The sequence below is a fragment of the Tuber melanosporum genome (genome assembly GCF_000151645.1).
Source record: "Tuber melanosporum whole genome shotgun sequence assembly, scaffold_25, strain Mel28".
Classification (NCBI taxonomy): Eukaryota; Fungi; Ascomycota; class Pezizomycetes; order Pezizales; family Tuberaceae; genus Tuber; species Tuber melanosporum.
This window is the reverse complement of record NW_003298919.1, coordinates 844235-865914: the sequence shown is the minus strand read 5'-3', so window position 1 is coordinate 865914 and position 21680 is coordinate 844235. Positions and strand designations below refer to the sequence as shown.

General features: G+C 49.3%; 6 protein-coding genes; 4 read left to right on the top strand and 2 right to left on the bottom strand.

Annotated features, from left to right (window-relative positions):
• Positions 1-697: 697 nt before the first annotated feature.
• On the top strand, positions 698-1795 carry GSTUM_00006307001 (uncharacterized protein; the record flags this gene model as incomplete). XM_002838470.2 has 2 exons in its annotated part: positions 698-1289; positions 1355-1795. The coding sequence occupies 2 exons, from the start codon at positions 698-700 to the stop codon at positions 1672-1674; spliced, it is 912 nt and encodes a 303-aa protein (XP_002838516.1). The 3' UTR covers positions 1675-1795.
• On the bottom strand, positions 1796-2458 carry GSTUM_00006306001 (uncharacterized protein). XM_002838469.2 has 4 exons: positions 2353-2458; positions 2230-2300; positions 2044-2168; positions 1796-1984 (listed from the first exon to the last, which is right to left on the bottom strand). The coding sequence occupies exons 1-4, from the start codon at positions 2405-2407 to the stop codon at positions 1867-1869; spliced, it is 369 nt and encodes a 122-aa protein (XP_002838515.1). The 5' UTR covers positions 2408-2458; the 3' UTR covers positions 1796-1866.
• Positions 2459-2731: 273 nt separating this feature from the next.
• On the top strand, positions 2732-4709 carry GSTUM_00006305001 (uncharacterized protein). XM_002838468.2 has 6 exons: positions 2732-2846; positions 2935-3213; positions 3293-3615; positions 3682-3912; positions 3974-4193; positions 4246-4709. The coding sequence occupies exons 1-6, from the start codon at positions 2823-2825 to the stop codon at positions 4465-4467; spliced, it is 1299 nt and encodes a 432-aa protein (XP_002838514.1). The 5' UTR covers positions 2732-2822; the 3' UTR covers positions 4468-4709.
• Positions 4710-5150: 441 nt separating this feature from the next.
• On the top strand, positions 5151-7327 carry GSTUM_00006304001 (uncharacterized protein; the record flags this gene model as incomplete). The annotated part of the gene is made up of 4 exons (XM_002838467.1): positions 5151-5184; positions 5240-5664; positions 5723-6010; positions 6065-7327. The coding sequence occupies 4 exons, from the start codon at positions 5151-5153 to the stop codon at positions 7325-7327; spliced, it is 2010 nt and encodes a 669-aa protein (XP_002838513.1).
• Positions 7328-13342: 6015 nt separating this feature from the next.
• Positions 13343-16129, bottom strand: GSTUM_00006302001 (uncharacterized protein). XM_002838466.2 has 4 exons: positions 15609-16129; positions 15474-15538; positions 13743-15425; positions 13343-13684 (listed from the first exon to the last, which is right to left on the bottom strand). The coding sequence occupies exons 1-4, from the start codon at positions 15756-15758 to the stop codon at positions 13501-13503; spliced, it is 2082 nt and encodes a 693-aa protein (XP_002838512.1). The 5' UTR covers positions 15759-16129; the 3' UTR covers positions 13343-13500.
• A 629-nt stretch (positions 16130-16758) lies between these two features.
• On the top strand, positions 16759-19202 carry GSTUM_00006301001 (uncharacterized protein; the record flags this gene model as incomplete). XM_002838465.2 has 3 exons in its annotated part: positions 16759-16888; positions 16979-18564; positions 18620-19202. The coding sequence occupies 3 exons, from the start codon at positions 16759-16761 to the stop codon at positions 18974-18976; spliced, it is 2073 nt and encodes a 690-aa protein (XP_002838511.1). The 3' UTR covers positions 18977-19202.
• Positions 19203-21680: the final 2478 nt, after the last annotated feature.

Below are 21680 nucleotides of genomic sequence, written 5' to 3'. Positions count from 1 at the left end.
CCTACCGCCCGAGAATAAAGGTAGTACCTTCCCGTCAACGTCCGTGGGGAAGTAAAATCCTGGCAAAATGCCATCTGCGGTTCTTCTCGAATTGGTATTCTGGAGTGGTGTTAACATTTTTCGGGTTTTGGTATGATATATATACGTGGGTTTGGTTGTTTGTTAGTTTGTCGTGTGGTGTGTACTGATAGCGGTGGTGGTGATGATGGTGGTGGTAGAGAAGTATTTCAGAAATTATATACTGTAGTTTGAGTTTGCAGGTTGATACATGAATTCATATTGTCTGCAGTATGAGTATGTATGTTTGACCTGGCTTGACTTTAGGTCGAGTGAGAAGTGGTGATTATGAAAGGGTCGTGCGGGATGGGGTGGAGGTTTAGGATTCAACAGGGGACTTACAAGTGCCATGTCGCGCTGGGTTAATCAAGTTTTCTCTGGTGGACTACCTACCTTTCAGTCTTCATTGCTGTATCATTTGCCATTAATTGTGTCGAACCTTATAATATTATCATGTCAACCTCTCTTCCCTACCTTCCGACCCGTTCCCAAAAATACCTCTGCAACAAGAACCACCCAGACCACCCCCCACGACCAACCAAATCAAGACTAGCGCAGGGATAAGCCAGTCCAGTTTTAATTCAATTCAGGCGCCAAAATAAATCTGCGAAAAAAAAATACTCCAAACCAACTACCAATTATGTCCTCCTCAGCAAACACTGCGAAAAAACGCTTGAAAAAACCCGTCCCCACCCCCGCGAAGCAAAAACAAAGGCAGGGAAAGGCGAAACCACGGTCGACACAGAAAGTCACCACTTCCGACGCCGAGGACGATTCCACATCGGCGGGGTATTCTGAGTCCGCATCTGCCTCTGGTTCTGCACCTGGTTCTGCGTCTGACTCCACGTCTGATTCCGAAGAAGAAGAAGGAGAGGAGGAGGAGGAGGAGGAGGAGGAGGAGGAGGAGGAGGAAGAGGATGCATCCGCATCCGCATCATCGGAATCCGACGACGGATACCACCCCCCGGCAGACTTCCTCCGCCTTCCGCCGCCCTCACCATCCAGTCGAAACCCGTTCTCGTCCAAGAACCTCGCCGGGAAGGAGTTATGGCTGATATCGGCGCCGGTGTCGGCACCGTTGTCGAAGTTAGGGACTGTTAATGCTGCCGACGTACTAGATAATGCGCAAGTGCTTGGAACGAGTAGTGGGCGGATGTTCTCAGTCCGCGAGGCGGATGAGGGCGCAGGTGTACAGGTTTTGGTACCGGATGGGAGGGGGGGGTATTTGCTTGGTGAGTCTTTCTCTACCTACAGTTGTCATTTGTTTGTGGGCGCTGATCTGAGTGGTGGGTTGAAGGTGGGAAGAAGATTACGAAATCTGTGCAGTTCTTCGAGACGTTGCCGTATAGGGAGCCTGAAAAGAGGAGTAAGGCGGCGATTGCGAAGAGCGTCAGAGCCCAGCCTGATGGGTTGAAGATGAGGTTTAAGCCGATGGGGTATGTTGGCGATCAGGACGAGGACGGGATGCCGGATGCTGTAGAGCCGGAGGCCCTAGAGCCCGTCAAGAAGAAGCGGAGGGAGAGTGGGGAGGAAGGAGGACTTATTAGGGTGAAGGGTGAAAAGGGGGAACATAGGGTGAAAAAACATAAGAAGAATAGAAAGGAGACCCTTTCTTGAGCTTAGTTTTCTTTTCCCTTTTTCATTCTGTTCCACACGATACGGGTGGTGGACTGAGTTGGTGACAGTATATATTGTATCATATCAGATTGCTTTAGGCGGTATTCAAAAGTTTTTGCGATTTATTTTATGCAGTATGATTTGGGAAAGGGTGGTTTTTGAATGGTTTCTTTTTCCTTCTTAGAATTTAGACTATGCTCCTACTTGCGCTTGGGCATCTTGTTGTAGTTGAGATTGAACCTGAATGATTTCCATCTTTTTCCGTTCCTGCTTCTCTTGAATGTCGGTGATCTGCTTTTCGATGCGCGCGCTAGAACATGAGCTAGTCAGTTTCAGGCCCAAAAAAGCGAACATAGCGGAAGGACATACATTTCTGAGTTGATAAATTCCAATCTTTTATCCACATTCATTACCGCCTCCGACTTGTCCTGCTTAACGAGCACGGGCCCAACGAGCTTGTAGATCTTTGCATCATCGGCCAGGTTCGCAAATTCCTACTCCTCAAATCAGTGGGTTATTCCCATCACCATAATACCTCGTGGGGATGGATAATACCTTTTGTACAGACCTATTCTCCTGAAGCTGCGAATCTAATTTTTGTCGCGCCTCGACGATAGAGCTCATGTCTATTCCAATTAGCATAACCCCCCATCAGAAAACACAGTGTGGAACAAACACCTTTGGACAGAGCCTGAAACTGATCCGTAAGATCTTGCAACATTTTTCCTGCCATGGTGTAGTGGTCGGAAGACGAACGTTTTCCCCTCTCGCTCACACTCTCTCACCCTTTCTGTTATGCTAGAGGGCAATGTCATGGCAACCGTTTGGTTGCTTTAGTGGTGGGGGATGGCATCGCCAAGACTTCTGTGATACTAGGTGTCACGACTGACCTACAATTAAAGCCTCTACCTTATTTTCTTGCTTTGCATGAAATACGAGTACACATTTTCTCCCTATTTTTCTTCTTCTCCTTGTGAGTTCCCTTGCTCCACCACAAGTTCCCCATCTCCACTTGGGCTCCGCAACTGACTCCATAATTAATTGTTTTGCTGGAGATCATTCCTCGAGACTAGCATTGTTTTCCTTCGCTTGCACTCCCCGCATTTGAAGTTGAGTTAGAACTCGCTTTTTGAGCACTCGTCATCGCCATGTCTAATACCGATTTCGTCGGGGTATGTTTCTCTCTTTCCACTCCCCCCCACTCCTCCCCGCGATAAGGATTTACGGGTTGAGCTAATAGAAGGATAACGCTTTAATCAGAAAGCGATAACCATCGTCAAGAGGGCGATCGAGGAGGACACGGCCGGGAATTATGAGGCCGCGTACACTCAGTATTACTCCGCCCTGGAATGTTTCATGCTAGCTTTGAAATGGGAGAAGAATCCAAAGATGAAGGAGAGCATCCGTGCTAAAGCTGCCGAGTACATGGAGCGAGCTGAGAAGCTCAAGACGCACCTTGAAGAGTCTAAAGGGAAGAAGAAGCCCAGTAAAGTTGGTGTGAACGGGAAGGAGAATGGAGGAGGACAGAAAGGGAGGCATGTACTTCTTCTCCCTTTCGCTGCTTTCGATTTTTGGGAAGCTATGAGAGAGGGTGGCTAACGGGAATTGCAGCGATGAGGAGGACGCCATTGACCCAGAGAACAAAAAGCTGAGAGGAGCACTTGCTGGAGCTATTCTTACGGAGAAACCGAACATCCGTTGGGAGGACGTCGCTGGTCTGGAAGGTGCTAAAGAAGCGCTGAAGGAAGCGGTTATCTTACCCATAAAGTTCCCCCATCTGTTTACTGGGAAGAGGAAGCCTTGGAGGGGCATTCTGCTTTACGGACCCCCCGGTACCGGTAAGAGTTACCTTGCAAAGGCTGTGGCGACGGAAGCGAATAGCACTTTCTTCTCGGTTAGCAGTTCGGACTTGGTTTCTAAGTGGATGGGTGAGAGTGAGAGGTTCGTATTCTTTCGACCCCGGAGATGCCATCGCTGGAAGAGGGTGTATTGATGTGGTTCGCACAGGCTTGTGAAGCAACTGTTTGCGATGGCGAGAGAAAACAAACCTTCGATTATCTTCATTGACGAGGTCGATGCCCTTTGCGGAACTAGAGGAGAGGGCGAGAGTGAAGCTAGTCGAAGGATAAAAACCGAGATGTTGGTTCAGATGGACGGAGTAGGTCATGATACATCAGGTGTGTTGGTACTCGGAGCAACGAATATCCCATGGCAATTGGATTCTGCTATCCGACGACGGTATATTACTCTCCCGACTCCCCTGGGGGGATCCAGATTGATGTTGCTAACTCCGGAACAGATTCCAGCGAAGAATACACATCGCTGTTCCTGACCTTCCCGGCCGAGTCAAGATGTTCGAACTTTCGGTAGGCTCAACGCCTTGCACTCTCACCCCTCAGGACTACAAAAGCCTCGGCCAGATGTCAGAAGGCTACACCGGCAGTGATATCAACATCGCCGTTCAAGACGCCCTCATGCAACCAGTCCGGAAAATCCAAACGGCGACCCACTACAGAAAGGTGCTTCCTCTTATTCCCCTAGCTTCCGCCCCGACTAACACTCTGCCTGCAGGTCATAACACCAGAGCACGAGGAAAAGCTAACACCATGTTCCCCCGGCGCCCCCGGCGCAATGGAGATGACATGGGTAGACGTAGACCCCGACAAGCTCATGGAGCCGCCCCTAGAGCTGAAGGACTTTGTAAAAGCCGTGAGAATGAGCCGACCCACCGTCAGCAAGGAGGACATCAAGAAGAGCGATGATTGGACAGCGGAGTTCGGAAGCGAAGCTTAAGTTAGAGAATCAGAGAATTACAACCGGTAGCCGCAGGAGATTTTCGTTTCCAGTTTTTGCGGATCTTTTTCTTCTTGGTCTTGTCGGATGGCCTTGTCTCGTCTCGTCGTCGTGTATAGCTTATATATCGGGCTTCATCGCATGGGTTTTTTGCAAAAAATTTCCCCTTTTCTTCACTTTGAATGGAAGTTTGGTGGTTTGTTGGGGGGGGGGGTGGTTGGGATGGTTGTGCCTTGGGGGGGCATGGAATTGGCTTGATGGGTCTATGATCTTTTACTTGAATTGCAGAAGTGATGAGTGGGGTATTTATTTTATGCGAATGTTCCAATGGGCATAGAATGAAGCGGATGGGATAGCTCTTTCAGTGTTTCCCAAGGCCGTTTTTGAGGCATTTACGATCCCACCTAGCTAGACTCTTACCCGGATATAAGTACGATAAGGGTTAGCCACTCGAAAACTAATAAAATCGTGAACCAGGAGTGCAGAAGCACCATCTCTAGTATTCTCTACTGGAGTATTCTGCTCTAGTTACCGGGGAGCATTCCAAGGTTAGGGTTAAGTTACCCAGCACGTGCCACGCACCCACTACAACACACCACCGCACGCACCCTCCTTCAACTCCCAAAGAGCCGCCAAACGCGAGCACAGCCAACTAAATCACTGTCGCCACGGCAAACAAGACGATGCCGAAAAGGCAAAGAGAAGATGAGCCCAAACGTACTCCCTCTCCCCTATCCCTTGCAGTTTTCGTAGTGCTGATGAAATTTGGTAGAGGCGCCTCTGAGCGCTCTCGCAGCACGCAGACTCCGTTGGCTTACTGCTGGTGCACAGCACCCTGAGTCGAAAGAGGTTGAGAGGGTAGGGAAGGAGAAGGAAGAAGGGAAGGCGCTGGAATTATCGAATGAGGAGACACACAGGCTTAGGGAGGTTGAAATGGAGCTGAAGAAGGGTGGTGGCAGTGGTGGTGGGAAGAGGGTTGTTATCAGTCATGTGCAGATTTCGTCTGGGGGTGGTGAAGCGGTGCCTACATATTCGGCCGAGGCGATGGCAGCGGCGCCGGGAGGTCAGGGCGGTGTCGAAACGGAGACGGACACGAAGGTTGATAAAGAGGTCCGGATGTCGAATTTCACACTCACTTCTGAAAACTACATTCCCGCTCAAGATGGGAGTTGCGTTGTCCGGATGGCACCCGGGGAGGTTCCTATCCCCTATGGTATCCCTCAGTCAGTGTATCGGTCGGGCTAACCACGGCTAGACTCTTGTGATCCTTGGGGAATACGAACTCCGCGTGAGAAAAGGGGCCATCACTATCTCCGGCGCAAAATTAACTCGCCAGTCCGGGTGTTGTCAGGTGTTTGCACCGAGCACGCATGCCTTACCAGAGATCGCCTGCGTGAAGGTTAAGAGGAAAGGAGAGGATTCTGATGCGGAGGTTTTATTCACGCAGGCGGAGTCTGGGATACGGAATTTGGGGAGGACATGTCCGGTTGCTAATGGGATTTGGGTGCCAGTTGGGGGGGATGGCGGGAGGTCTTTCCATCCAGTATGAGTGCTTGTTCAGATTGGTACATTGGGGATCATGGCTGATGTCGAGAAGTTGTTTACCACGAGCGCACCCTTACCGGTTCTCACTATTCCGAAGCAGTGGGAGGAGACGCTCGGGGGAATTGAGAAGGTCGCTAATCCCGGAAATACCGCACCCCCGGTCATTCTCCTTTCTGGGGGAAAGTCGGTTGGAAAGTCCACACTCTCTCGGATCTTCACGAACCGGCTCCTCACCGCAGAAACCTACCCGAGAGTCTACTACTTAGACGTCGACCCGGGTCAACCCTCCTTCACGCCCCCGGGCTTCCTCTCCCTCCACTTGCTTGAGCGACCCATCCTCGGACCCCCCTTCACTAGCCCGCTTCTACCAAAAACCCTCATAACCGCCCACCACATTGGCTACACCTCGCCACGCGAAGATCCATCGGCATACATCCGCGCTATCCTCGCCCTCCTATCGGATTACCGTTCCGCGGCGCCCACCGATCCGGGCCCACTCCTCATCAACTCGGCCGGGTGGATAAAGTCTCTAGGCCTAGAGCTCCTCCGAGAAATTATCCAGGCCTCGTGCACCACCGACATCGTCTACATAACATCGACGCTAGACCACTTAATCCCAATCATGGACGTCCTCCCCCCAACAAACCCCCCGAGAATGCACGTGCTCATATCCAGCGCTACCAGCGAGAACGCAAGATTCACAGCAGCGGACCTACGCACACTACAAACCTCCTCTTTCATACATTACTGCCCAGACACCCTGCGCTGGGTCGTCAAGCCCCTCGCTGAAATCCAGCCCTGGCGCCTCCCATACGCCGGCACGCACCCAGCAATCGATGGGGTATCCATCCTTCACGAAGAAGACCTCCCCCCCACGGAACTCCTCACCGCCATTGAGGGCACGCTAGTTGCTGTAGTGGAAGTCGACGAAGACGAAGAAAGCATAACCGAGACTGCAAAAATCGTTCTAACGCCAGAGGAACTCCCGTACCTACCCACCCCGCCCGCGCCGGAACGTTCCCGTGCTGTAGGGATGGCGCTAATTAAGGGCGTTGATGTGGAGAAAAGAGAGGTATGGGTTGTTGCTACGCTTAGTTCTGACGATGCCGAGAGGCTGCGGGGGAAGAGAACTGTGCTTGTGCGTGGGAGGTTGGAGTTGTGCGCCGCAGAAATGGTAGCGGGGGTCGGGGAGGATTACACCAGACCGGGGGTGCCGTGGGTTAGTTTTGGTGGGGGGCGCACTGGCGATGGGAAAGGTAGTAGTGCTTGGAGGGTTAGGAGGAATTTGATGAGGAAGGGGCAGCTTGGGCGGTAGAGAAATGAAAAATGGGGGGCGTGGGAGTGTAGACTTGCTCGGTATTTTTTGTCTTAGGCATGATAGAGAGACTTGCACGCAGCGAGGGTAGGGGGAAAAAATTGGGTCGGGGTCCGGCCAGCACCAGCCTCGCACAGCACTGCATGGTGAGCGTGGTAGGTATTATTCCTTACCCGATAATCTACGATTAAGTAGGAGTGATAATGCGTGAAAACATACTTTACATTCCCTCGACTGTAGATAACTATAGCGCCAAATGCCATAATAATATTATCATAGCTTCGGCCGGCGGGTGGAGTAACCCCTCCCCGCTCCCCTCGCCACAGCAGCTTTCACTAGAAATTGGGTAGCTCGCGGGTGCTGACATGTTCACGAAAAATATATCAGTAGTATGATACCCGATCTACGCAACAAGAAACCATTCACAATTTACTTACCAGGAGTGGCACGAATCATCCAGTCCCTACCATAGATTACCCGTTTCACCCAAGTACAGTACCGGTAGATAAAGCGCAGGCTCCTGCCGTATTCGGGAGCGCTAATATACATACCGGTTTTGGTAATTTTATTAAGTCGGTTACACATCCTTCCTATTATCTTCTTCCCAGCAATATATTATTATTAGTAATATCGCAGCAAATTTTTTGTAGATATCATAGTTCTGGCAGCGATAAAAACAGTTACAAGCAATTACCATACCCGACCTGATCCGGTTCACAAGAGAGAGGTAGATATCGAGTTCCCCCTGTCAAGTTCGTATCGTAAAAAATATATATTTAAACCCATGGCAGGTAGCTTGGTATATCATAGCTTAAAGACCCCCCCCCCAAAAAAAAAAAAACATAGGAAACTCTAAACCCGGATGTCTGATTGAGTGCAAGTACTATATACTATACCCTGCGAACAACTCTCTTTTCCAACTAAGCATTCACGCCCAGTTTCCATTCGTTCTCTCCCGTTCAGGCGGGTACTGTAAATTTAGCTTGCTGCTTGAACATTTTCTTGGGGCGGGAGTGGATAACCGCGGCCTTCTGAATCGATGTCGGACTGGGTTGGGCGTGCACTGTGATCTTGAGACCATGAATCTTCTTGGCAAGGCCTTGTAAAAAGGATGGTTATAGTCTAGCTAACCCTGAGTCGGCGAGATTGTCAGCTTCATAAGTGTGCTTTTGTGGTGTCCGAAAGACTGCCATTTTCGGATATGCGGAAATTAGAGGGGAAGAGGGTTGGAGTGAGGTATTGAGAATGTCATTTTATATCATATATATATATATAGATAGTACAGTAGGACGGGAGATTTGATATATGATAATAGCTACAGAAAACCCGGCATGTCCGGTAAAACAGCCTTGATTGATATATCCGCTCGTTCGTCTCCCGGCCACCCAGACTTAGACCCAGACCCAGACCCAAACGCCATCTAATCAGTATCGTATTACATAAGAGATGAGTAGAGCACTATATACTTTGTGAACGCACCGTCTATTCCCTCCCCAGCCGACACAAGAGAAACCTCACCCAATACAAAACATTTTTCCTCTTCTTCTTCTTCTTCTCCTTCTCCTTCTTCATCACCTCCGCCCTTTTCCTCCCCATCTCCTCTACCCCAAGGGTACGAACCTTCTCCTCCATCCCATTGCTAAAGCTCCTCCTCGTCCTGAAAACGTCTGCAAACAGATCGCTAGCACCGAATGTATGATCCTCAGGCTTCAGCCCCTTTTCATCCACCAAATGCTTATCAATCTTCTCATGAGCCAATAACAATCTGGCAAGCTCCACTTGCTGGCGAATCACGGCAACGTGCAGCGGCGTATGTCCCGCATTATCTTGCGCATTAACATCGACGCGCTGGTCGGCCAGTAGTGCCCGCACGATGCGGACAACTCCATCCAGCCCCCCCCGCCCTGTCATACAAACGGCCAAGAGCAGCGGCGTGGATCCATCCTGGTCCCGGGCGTTGACGGCGATGTCGGGGTGTCTGAGCAACTCCTCCACAAGGTTGGGCCCTCGTGCGCGGGTAGCTTTATGTAGGGGCGTTTCCAAGCGGTAGTCCGCGAGGTTGACGTCCACCCTCGGGTCGGTGCCCAGAAGGTTGATGATCTTCTCGTAGTGCTCTAGCGTGTTGTGCTCCTTGAAGGGCTCTTCCGCCGCGTGGGAGAGCGGGCTCATTCCATTCTGACAGCGGAGGTTGACGTCTATGTCTTTGCGCTGCAAGAGTAGTTGTACCGCACTAAGCCTTGCCTTGCTCGCGGCGACGCAAAGCGGGGTCTGCGAAAAGGGGTCTGCGAGGTTGATGTTCACGCGGGGGTCCGAGGTTAACATGCGGATAATCCCCTTTGTGGACCCGTTCACCGCGAATCCCAATGGTGTGCGGCCGACAGCGTTGAAGGCGTTGACGTCGACTTTCAGACATCCCAGCAACATCCTTAGCACAGGCTCGCATCCGCGCTCCACAGCAAGGTGCATGGGTGTATGCTGTATCCTGTCCCCCCGGTTCACATCGACGCGGGGATCATCAAGGAGCAGGCTGACAACGCTCTGATCACTGACGAACACAGCCATATGCAATGCCGTCATACCGTGCGCAAAGTGATCCACGAAATTCACATTCACCTCCGGCCGCGCCAGCAAGCTCGCCACATTCTCCCGCCCACCGAATTCCGCGGCGTGGTGCAGCGCCGAGCGACCGTCGATGTCGCGCACGTTCACGTCCGTATCCGGCCGCTCGAGCAGCGCGCGAACGACCTCCACGCCGCCACCGAATTTATCCCGCACGGCGTACGCGAGCGCGGTGGTATGCCGCCAGTCGGTGGAATTGACGTCCACATCCGCCCTCTGCGCCAGCAGTCTCACGATCTCCACACGGCAGGATATCGCCGCGACGATCAGCGGGGTCTCGCCCCAATCGTCCCGCGTGTTGGCCGGTACCCCGCAGTCCAGCAGCGTCTTGATCACCTCGGGGCTCTCGTACGACACCGCTGCGTTCAGGCTGAAGTCTATGTCCTTCAGGATGCCCGAGTTCACCAGGCGCCGGATCATGCGCTTGTTGCCCCGCTCCGCGGCGTGGTATATGGCTTTTGAGGCGTAGGTTAGGTCGTTGAATACGCTGTCCGTTAGTGCGTCCGTGAGGAGGCAATGGAGTGTGCGGTTTGTTCGCAGGAGGGAGAAGACCGTCGGTGGGGATTGGTAGCCCGCGATGTGGAGGATGAGCTCGGGAGGGAGTGTGAGGAGTGTTGACATTTTTTTCATTACTTTTATATATATATAATATTATATATTTCCGGGGGGGGGGGGAGGCGGAGTACGGGAAATATGGAGGTATATAAATCCGAGATCCACCGTAGTAGTCCGGGGAGTTCTTCGCGGGGGGGTCCCCTCCAACAGCGGTCCGGATCGTTTCGATCTGCATGACACTGGTTGCTGTATGATTGGTACAATATGACGTGGGTGGTGTTCTGGTAGCCATTCGTTGACCCCGTTTCCCATCTAGTCCTAGACATAATGACATTGTTATTGTTGGAATCACAAGTTAGGTTACCGTACAGTACCTTACATGATTGATACAATGCGCTGTAAATTGCGCTGGGAAGATTAAAACATAAATTTTGATGCCAGGCAATCCTGTTTCCCATCCTATAGATAAAGCTACTACGGCATCATGCTCGGAACCCCCCCCCCAATTGGGTACAAGCTAATTTGTTGAGTTTCCACGAGGAAATAGCCCATCGGTGTCTCTACTCGAGTTACCAGCACAGCGTTAAATCCACAATCTCATGTCAGGCCCCAATCCCACGATTAGAAGACAAAGCGCCCTACTGGCATGAAGGGATGGTGTTATCGAGACGGAGTATAGCTAGAGGAGGCTCGACCTCATTAACTTGTATTCGTTATTTTGTTAACTCACCCCGTCAAGCCGATCGTGGTTTGAACAAGTGGTTTCTGTCTGTCGGGACTCCCAATTGCGGACCTAACAAGTAACTTAAACATCATCGCGAGGAAGCTTTCCCATCCAAGTTTAACTTGGGGGGCTATTCAGCGCAGCGTAGTTTGGCTTTCAGAACAATAGGAGTACAAGTACTTTAGAATGGCTTATAAGATCGATTGGGATGGGATGCTCTCACTGGTTAATTTCCTTACGTAAGCATACTCGGGTATGTTATGGTGCACATTAACTTACCCCACCTTTGCCGTCCGAACCCCCCACCTGTAAACTGCCGGGAGTTGGACTTTGACCATGAGTGATAGGCCGTGAAGTCTCCGCCAATCCATCCCATCCCAAGGAACAGTTATCATACTATACTCGAGCGCAGCAGACAGAGACTAACTATACAGTGTCAGGAAATATAGTCTAATCGAGTCAATAAATCCTCTCCGACGACCAGTTTTTACCCTTTTTCAACAATCCCCAACCCTCTGCCGCATGTACCTTACCTTTACCGTACAAAGCGCAGACATATCGAATCCCTGCAAAATGTACACATGTCAGTCAACCCGACGGTTTTTTTTTTTGGCTGTGATAAGTCACAGACAGAAACTTGCCCCCAGGCTAATGTGTTGTCCAGACCAAGCTCTAGAACTATTCCCCGTAATTAGGCCTGGTAGAACTGAATACGCCCTATTACCGTGTCTTCCGCTCCAGTAGGTTAGGTTTCCGCAATGATTTAGCCACAGAAATCCGTTTCATGGGGTCCCAGTGGATCAGTTGTAGCCGGATATGGTATGGTACGATATGATAATATGATGCTCATCCAAATGGCTTCGCGACCATCGCCACGTCCGCACTTTTTTTTTTTTTTTTTTTGTTTTGTTTTTAACTTGGTTGGGAGCCTAAAAACTCCAACGAATACATAGTCTCGGAAACTCATTTGTGTCTTTCACAACAAACGGTGCTGGGTGTTGTTGGCCAGCGAATGGACTCTAGGCAGGGAGGAAAGTGGGGGGGGGGTGAAGGAACAAAGTCGCAGCCCACCAGATTACCCTAATACAATAACGGTACAGGAGAAGCGAAAGTAGATATCATATTATCATAATAAAATAATAACTTAATATTGTTGTCGAAACAAGTCGCTCACAAAACAGCACAGCTTCTGAAGCACTTCAGCCTCCCAATCCGAACATTCCAACAGGGAGTGAGGCACCATCTATCATACTTTACTAATCCCATCACAGAATCTCACGCACGACCACCCTTCCGTCCACTGTTATCCAATCTATCACATACCTACCTACCCACCACTAGTCATATCAAACGGATTCCTACTCGTGCTTCTCTACCAAGATTTGGCATCTCAAGTTATCGTAGGAAGTAAGGTACCGCCAGTTCAAAACTTTTGCAGCGGAGGCATCCATGACCTAGAATGCATTTCTATGATAACTTGAAGTGCTTTTGGGGTGCTTTAATGGAACATGTCCTCTAGTCTATGGCAAAGGTTGGAGGCTGAAAGCTGGAGGAGTAAAATCCAGCAAAAAACCCTTTTCGAACTCGCGGTTCTCCACAGCACCAGTCAAGAGGCCTGTACAAGTATCATACCGTACTTTACCTCCTGTGGCGAGTAGGGATGCCGAATCTCCAGGGGGGGGGAGCACGAGATCACACCTTGTGAATCACAGAGGTTCCATGTTTCAAAGGGAGCCGCTTATCCATAACTTAGAAGCTCAAGAGGATCGCTTCTTCACGCCTGGGTTGCCGCTTGCGCCCCTACTGCACACTTCCGATGTGATCTCCCATTCACAACGTTCCCCAGACAAACAAAACAAAAAACCATCAAGTTTATTACATTCCCCCCCAACGCCATGCCATCCGGGATTCCCGTGCACTCCCAATTAGCCAACCAACCATCAACCCAGTCACCCAACCGGCCAGGCCACCACACACCCGCCAGACCAAACCAGCCCAGTCCGTCAAGCCCCCTATCCGCATCCTTCCCAAGCCTCTATCGAAAGAGAGAAAGAACAGAAGCAAAAGCACCCTCTACAGCAAACTAGATAACATATACCTCTACCTGTCAGAAACGCAAAAATGGAGCACAGGGTAAGTGGGCGAGACAAGGTAATTGAGCAACTCGAGTGAAGGAGTATGGTCAGGAAAGTTTGAGAGAAAAAAATAAAATAGGAAATACAGAAGCGTCAGAAGCTCTTCAGGCAAATCACCATAAACAGTGTCGACCACACATCTAATCTCCACCCTTTCTCAAATCCACCAAGTCGAATCCCATCTCTCTGACTTCGCATACATGTCCTGGCCGCATAGCGTCAGTGTAAACGTTCGACTCGCCGTGTGGGTGAAACAAGCTGTCTTGGCGGCAGGCCCTGATTGTTTCAACGCCTGGTGGGTTGGTGAGGCGGAAGACGCCCCAACTAGATACCTCGTGAGCAAATAATAAGTGGGTGAAGGAAGGAAGTGGGGGGAACTTACGAAGGCTGGTGTCTCGGCGCACACACAATCGCGATACTCTCAGTCAACATCAGTTGATACGAGCAATGGGTGTGCAGGTCCACGCTGCTCATGAAGCAAGTCTGTGTAGGATGGGTATGAATCCAACCAAGGACCATTAGCTCCTCTCTATCGACGTACTCAAACAGGCCTTCTTCGTCTTTTGTCGAGCAGGTATCGCTTGTGGCTTCCTGCTCAGGTATGACCAAGCGGGAGACGAAGAGTGCGTTTCGCACTAAGGTTCCACAAAGGATGCCACAGGTTTCCAAGTTGCGATTTGTGTTCGGCTCAGCCATTAGGAGGAATTGTTGACGGAGGGTAGCGGGAAGGAAAATGGTGCGGAGGGGAGTGCCATTCTCAAGAGTTGCTGGTGTGCTGAATTGAAAGCCCTCAGGAGTAGCGGGAACATGCTTTGTAGCAGTCGGTGTTGTGGAGGTGGATGAGGACGGGAATTTTGGTAATGGTGGTGGTGGCGAAGGAGCATGACTATGGGCGTAGGGAAGTGGTTTCTTGTATGGAACAGCAGGGGCAGTGGAATTTGACGAGCCATCGTAGCCGTATAAAGGTGCCTTCGGAGGTGGAGTAGGCGTGACACTTCGGATTTCAACGAAATCTGCGGCCGGGCCGGGAATTGGAGGCGGTTCCATTTTTGTCAGAGAGCTTCTTTTTGGTACTGTAGGGTAATTTCCCTGCCACCTCCCAACATAATTTTCCCTCTCCCTCTCCTGAGCCGGTTCCTCCCATCCAGAAAGCGTGCTACTAGTAGAGAACCGGTAACTGTTTCCTGCAGAAGGCGGCTGCATTTGACGTTCGGTGAGATCGGCCTTCATATGCAACGCCTCTATGCTTCTTGCTAAATCCCACTCCTCCTCTTGTTGCTCCACCACTCTTCTCCTGCGTTCTTCCTCATCATGCGCCTGCTGGTATAACCGCCTTTCACTCTCCTGGGGTGTCTCTTGGTAATACCCAGTATACCCTGGGTGCTCACTTGCGAACCCATACCCGCTATCGCGGCCTTGACCTTCTGGTTGATATTGCGAGAGTAAATTCCTATAACTCTGCTCTACAGCAGCGGAGGCCGGTGTCGATATCCGCTTTATTTCCTGACCTCTAGAGTCCACAATCACATTGCCTCTACCCTGTTCGATTGCCAACTGCCGTCTTCTAGCTCGCTTTTCACGTTCTCGTTTTTCAAACTCCTGTTTTGCAATCTCCATGGCTAGTTGTGCACTATCAGCCATAGTTGGCGCTAGCCCACCAGAGCTCAGTAATTTCTCTAAGGGTGGCGAAAAGGGACCGGTAACACTAGATGTACTTCCACGACGACCACCGCGGGATAAATCTAAGGGTTTGGGAATAGATGCTTTGAGTGCTTGCTTTTGTGAAAATGAAAGAGCCGCAGCGCCAGCGTATGGTATAGAAGACGAAGAACGAGAGCTGCGGCCAGTGGGGAGGACAGAAGTAGAGGTGCGGTGCTCTCGGTGGTTGTCATCACAAGCCCTTTGGGTCGCAAGCTTGTAATTCTCATAGCGGGCGGTGATACGCGGCTTCATGTATTCCAACCTCTTCAGAGCCTCAGTAGATCTCGTACGAACCGTACGTAGATTCCGTAGATTTTCCTGTTTCTTGGCCTCCGGGTGATCTTCCAAATGGCGAAACACAAGCCTATCCTCGTTAGCACAAACTCGCAAATAGAATGCTAGAGGGGCGCACTCTGCCTGCCGAACAAGTAACAAGTAAGCCTGTTGCTCATTTCCTTCAGCTTGATAGATAGTAGCCTGTGATAACACGGTCATTGAGCATTCGTCTGTACAAAGAAAAAAAAAATAGCAAATTGAGGAAACATACCTCCTTCAAAAGCGTATCCGCAGTTCGTAACCAGTACCTGAGGGGTATAAGTGGATTATAATCAAAGTCAACTGCCTTGTCGGCAATCTCCTTGATACTCATAGGGGGAGCACGGTAAGGCCCCACGGTCCCATCGTTCTCGTAAGCCATCTCGTAATGCACGCAATAGCCGTCTTCCTCGACGGTGACTTGGGATGTAAAACGACTGGAATAGCTCTCTCGGTGATGTCGATATGTGTATGGCGGGGTAGGGATGAGATGGCGAGGAGGGGCCGCCCGTTGAAGGTATACGATGGACGCCAGTTGGGCGGTTGCTGCAAGTTGGCAGCGGGAACCTAATAGAAAAGTTTAGGACAAAAGGGGTGCGAGACAGAAGGGTCCCAGCCACCGCTATGTAGGATAGTTAGCAGCTTATCGGGGGGGGCTTTAAAATGCGGGGTGCGATATGAATGAGGGCGTTATTCTATTTATTTCAATATTTTTCTCCAGCTCGTCGACTGTATACCAGTAGAATGGTTTTGTGCGATGTTGTGAGGGCTCGTATGTACGAGTATGGTACCGGTATGTACGGCGCATTGCCGGCGGACCAGGTTGTTACACAATTCGAGTGCCAGAGAATTTCAAGAGCTATAGTACTATATGGTACGGTAAGTGTTTGTCCTGTGGGGTTGTCCACGAGTACGAGTAGGGTAAGTTTTGTCCCTCTCTCCCATGGTCCCATGGTCCCCTTAAGATATATCATTATAATAATATTATTATCACACGGGCACCACAGCCGTACTAATATTCGACTGCCTGCGCTGATAAAGTGTCGTAACTTACCTTCCCACAGACACACATGATTCCAACAAGAACTCATCCCATCCCTCCTATGCGAGCCAACAGCGTGACAGTCGCCTTTTTGCATTGGGTGGGGCCAAGAGGACCTGAATCCTGAACCTCAGCAAGCGCCAAACTTCTGTAGACTACCGGTTTTGCTGGCTTAGCTAGGGGTGAGCAATCTGCAACCCATGTTGGCGGGTCTTGGCATCCACTCCACATTCAGCTTCACACGTGATCTATATCAAAATCTTATTTTCTTCGGGGGAACCTCAACTCAATTCCTTCTCTCTCATAACCGGCAACCCCCATCAATACGACCCGCGAAACCATGACAGCCGCAAGTATATTTCGCAGGAGCGCTGATGAGTCCATCGCTCACCTTCGCTCATTGATATCTCCATACGCTTTGTCTCGCCGGTCAAAGCTTCCTCCGTCGCTGGTCAACTGGCAAATTTGTGGTGGGTGGCCTCTACTTCATCGTTCCATCTATCTGCCGAGGAACTTAACCAAGCAAGTGTGAGCTGATATTCCATTACACAAAAATATAGACCCAATAATGGACAAATTAAACCTACTGGCCTACAAAAAAACCACGATAATAGACATGAATCCAAATCTGGGAGTCTTCTCAGCAGCGCTGCATGAACGCTTACAACCGAAGCAGCACATATTGCTAGAGCCTGAGGAATTTTATGGAGATCGGATGAGGGAATTTCAAAAAACGTACAAAAACTCCTGGTATATTCCGTTAGACGGCTATGACTGGAACACCTACAACCAATTATTCTCCGACAACCCACCGCCACCTCCGTGGCCGGACAATTTCCCCAAACCAAGGATCCAAGCCACGACTTCTCCTGACGACGTCAATAGTGATTTACTGTTCGTCGGACATATGGGTAAATCGGAGAAGAGCGAGAGATTAATAGCTCAATTCATCAATTGTTGTGCCTTGGGAACTTGGATTCAACAGTATGGACGTGTACGCTTTTTATTATGGGTGCCAGACTCAATAAAGGATAGATACCTACCTCGGAGTATCGCTTCGAGAGCAAGGCCCGCTGCATCGGCGGAGGCAGTAGTTGACATCACCGAGGTCGCATCATCAAATGTGATCCGCACAGGAAGGGGTTTCCAAAAACTTCCGGAGATAAACCCGGATAATGTTGAAGTGGAGGAAAAGAGGCTCACATCAATCAAACCACAGGAAAGAAAGGTAAAGATTAAGAAGAAGTTGGTGATTAGGCAGAAAATGGTGGAGGATGAAATCAAAAAATTAGTGGCTGAGCTATGCCCAGGATTGACCCCAACGACCCGCGGCCGCCCAAAGAAACTGCCAAGCAAGGAGCAGAAAAAACTGGAGGAGACAAGAGCCAGGGTCCGCGAGCTCGTTGAAGCAATCCGCAATGAGGAGCCAATACTGCCAGCGAGTATCCCATGCAAGGAACGCGTGACAGTGCTCAACAGATGCGACGAGATCCGGAGAAGGTTCGAACATAAAAAGGGAGCAGAGGAAGAAGCTGAGAAAATTCCGGAGAAGGAAAACAAGCGGAAATGGAAGTTAAGAGTGCCGAGGGCCCCTGGCCGCCCACGAAAGCTCCCCAAACAAGGCGAACCCCCATCGATAGCACAGATAGAAGCGATCGAGGACAAGATAATGAATTATCAAGGACTCTGGATCCAAGGCATGGAACACCCGCCCTGGTACTACAAGAATGATAAGGCGGAAATTCGAAAACTTGCCCTCGAGATGGCTACGCTTCACCCTGCCCTCGGTGTTGATCCGAAACAAGTGCTTCAGCCAGAGGATGTTTACGAAACCGCTATGGGAGCGGGCGGCAGCCCACCCAACGGGGACGCTGCTGTCCAAGAACCAAGCGCCACCTCCGCCAGCGAGACAAATTGGTCCTCACAGCAGCCCGGCAAGACCGATAGCATGGGCGGGAAGGGAGACAAAGACACGGCCGAGGTATGGGAGGAATACGCAGAGCGGTGGGCCCGCAGACACGAAGTTAAAGCCCGAGCACAAAGCCGAGACGACGAAATCTATGCCGTTCGCAACAGACTCTTGAATATCCACAATCGGGAATATGAACCTTTACCCATCAAACCCGCGGAAGATTTTTTCCCCGACGTACTGTTCCCCGCCCCCTCCGTCTACCCCATTACACCAGCTAACCCCTGTCCAGATCCCGATGAGCCTCCTAGAGATAACCCCTAAAAAACCCCACCCCTTCTTCTCTGTGCCCAACGCGCACGAGCGCGAAAATAACTGGCTAATTTTTGTATGGCTCTTACGCCACCTCTTCGTCCTCCGCGCCAGTAGCATCCTCAACGCGCTTCGTAGTCTCGCCCCGGGCGCGGAGAACATACTGGAGCACCTGCCCGCCGACGAGAGAATTCCGCCAAGCAAGAGGGTGAGGTGTCTGGGGACGATCGAATTGGTGAATCTCGCGATGGCGTGGAAGCGGTGGCCGTTTAAGGATCCTGACACCCAATTTCAGCACATCGAGGAGGGGGTGGGGGAGAGAAACCGGTTCTATTGAGGGGATTGTAATTATAGGAGGAGGGTGAATATGGGACGGAATGAGATGGGCTGGGTTGGATTGGGTTGATTGCGGGATGCTCTGTTCTGACTGCTTTGTCATATATATGCTTGTGCTTATAAGTGGGGACTGGCGACGAGCGGTTGACTGTGAATGCCTGTGGGAGCCCATGTATATGACACTATGGGATAGGTATATATATATCATACTATGATTTTTATTTTTATTTGAAGGTTTCCACCCTAAAAATTGCATAACGGGCACCTAGAAGCCCAAAATACTGTAACGAGACTCCACGGAGTACTATTACAGTTAGCCAAACCTATACCCATACCGGTGTCAAGAGACTACCGTGGTAGGAATGGTGGTAGACTAGAGTCTACGGAGTGGAGGTACCGTTGGTTAGGTATCTCAGTTGGACATGCTATGCCATACTAAGAAGTACATAGGTACTAGTAAGGAGCGGTGGTTACCCTACTGGGTAGGGTAACCCAAGTAGTCAATTTGGGAGTTACCCTGAATTGCTTAACGGTAGGTCTGGGTAGAGTTACCTTACCTTCGGACCAAAGTTACCCTGCTATGGAGCCAAGTTACCCTACCTTGAAAGTAACTTGTTACACACGACTTCAGGGGATGTTACTAGATTGTTTGTCACACGAAACTACAGATGGGTATTTGGATCTCAGGTTGTATGGATCACTCCTGCGCAACCAGTTGAGCTATGAACAAGCTGTCACTTGGAGGTCTAGTGGCTAACATCACCCTCCGGCCCCAGTATAAGTCCCCAGTGTCATTGGCTACAGCCTGAAGAGTTGCTGTAAGCCTAGTAAAAGTTTCCGGGTCGAGATGCTCCTGTAATACCCTATATGCTCACACCGTCAATCTGACTGAAAGCTGTCCATAGGATAGAGCCCTTACACTCCTGCCGAGATTGCACCCATTGCAAGATTTTTTTAGTCAGCAAATGCCAAGCCTAGTACTGTGATTGCACACATTTAAATTGTTTGAACAAACAGTTTTCTTTTATACAACTATTCGTCGTCATCTTCCTTACAACCCATTGGCATTATTGTCCTTCCATTTCAGCAACAATTCCTGGCATAATCTTTCTTGTTTAAAATAAGACAGTAAGTGAATACCTATTTTAGAAATTGCAAACAAAAAAAGGAATACCAGTATGCCAGCAAGAACATAGGATAAAGCAAAGAAAAAAGCACAAGAAAAAAAGTTGAAAAGTAGGACAACATCTTCTACTAAAGATAGACTTTAAACTGTGTCCTCCAATAATTCCTCAAGATCAGAAAATACTACCGGTTTTATATCATTAGCACCACTATCCTCACAGCTTTCTGCCCTTGCATAGTCAGCCCCTCCAAGTTTTTCTACACCCCAGTGAGTTTGCCTTCAAGCTCGTTGAGTTCAATGCTCAGTTGAGTTGACATTTTGTAACATTTTGGTAATTGATTCCCCTCTTCTAATTCCAATACTTCTTTCCTTCCCTTATGCAAGATATTAATTTTTGATGTTAGAATATCTTGCCGCTTCTGCCATCCTACAATATCCTTCTTACACTTTTGGGTTTTCTCTACCTCACGCTGGTCAAAAAATGAGATAATATTATCTTGATTCAAGAAATGGGTACGATGATCTAGAATCATTTTTCAGCTTTGCTTTTTCATATTGCCAAGATTGTGGACTTACTGTTCCAGACTTTCAATTCTCTGTACCTTCATTGAATTGTCGGCCATTACTCCTTCGGCACAATGGATGATATTTTTTGTTACATGATGTCGACACCACATAGAAGGTGAATTGGGTGGCATATCATTAAGGATAGTGTTTGCCTGACTAGTCAATTGATATGGTTCTTGTGATGTTCAAATGTTGAAAGCTTCTGCGATTTCGAGACTTGAGAGTTCGCGGGCTGGTAAAATTGTAGCATTGCCATGTGATTTTCTTTCATGTTTTGCTTTCTGCTTATCTTGGAGTTGGTTCAACACTATACTGCCATCTGAAGGTATCATTTTTGAATACCAAAATCCACTTCGAATATTTGCAGGTATTAAGGCAATTGGTCGAACTTGACTAATAATTTAATAGAAGTTGTGTTTTCCAACACCTCGATTATGACTCTCAAATCGATCCTCCAATTCCCTATGATAACTATATTTATAGGAACTGAACATGGAAACATCAAGAGGTTGAAGGCGATAACTTGTATGCGGTGGTAAGCAAATCGTTATAACTTTGTTATTGATACAGTATTCAAGGAAGCTGATGTTAACATGTGAATTATGTCTGTCAAACAGCAATATTCGATACCTCATTGCAGCCTTCTTTGCACTCTCGCTTTCATGGCCAAAGTTTGATTGAAGCCATTGAAGACTAATCTTTTCATTGGTCCACCCAGTTGGTGATTTACTAAAGAGCAGATTGTGTGGTACATCTAGTAGGTCTTTAAATCATTCCTCACAAAAATTCTTTGCTTTGAAGATAATCATCGGATCTAATATTAACCCATCTGTGCTGATTTCTTCCACTAGAGTTGCGAACTTGCGGTTTCCAGGTTGATTCTGGAAAAGTTTTCCCCCTTTACTCAGTTGCTGAACAATATCTACAACCTTCTCTGCTGCAATAAATCCCAAAATAAAACTGATCTGATTGAGGTTATACTTGTTTAATGGTAAAGTTACGGAGCTCCGGG

Coding starts and splice junctions, on each gene's coding strand:
- GSTUM_00006306001 (XM_002838469.2), bottom strand. CDS start 2,407: ATGGCAGGAAAAATGTTGCAAGATCTTACGGATCAGTTTCAGGCTCTG. Junction 2,301..2,352: donor GTTTCAGGCTCTGTCCAAAG/GTGTTTGTTCCA, acceptor TAATTGGAATAG/ACATGAGCTCTATCGTCGAG. Junction 1,985..2,043: donor GAATTTATCAACTCAGAAAT/GTATGTCCTTCC, acceptor CTCATGTTCTAG/CGCGCGCATCGAAAAGCAGA.
- GSTUM_00006305001 (XM_002838468.2), top strand. CDS start 2,823: ATGTCTAATACCGATTTCGTCGGG. Junction 3,616..3,681: donor TGGATGGGTGAGAGTGAGAG/GTTCGTATTCTT, acceptor TGGTTCGCACAG/GCTTGTGAAGCAACTGTTTG. Junction 4,194..4,245: donor CGGCGACCCACTACAGAAAG/GTGCTTCCTCTT, acceptor CTCTGCCTGCAG/GTCATAACACCAGAGCACGA.
- GSTUM_00006302001 (XM_002838466.2), bottom strand. CDS start 15,758: ATGGCTTACGAGAACGATGGGACCGTGGGGCCTTACCGTGCTCCCCCT. Junction 15,539..15,608: donor CGGATACGCTTTTGAAGGAG/GTATGTTTCCTC, acceptor GTGTTATCACAG/GCTACTATCTATCAAGCTGA. Junction 15,426..15,473: donor TTACTTGTTCGGCAGGCAGA/GTGCGCCCCTCT, acceptor TAACGAGGATAG/GCTTGTGTTTCGCCATTTGG.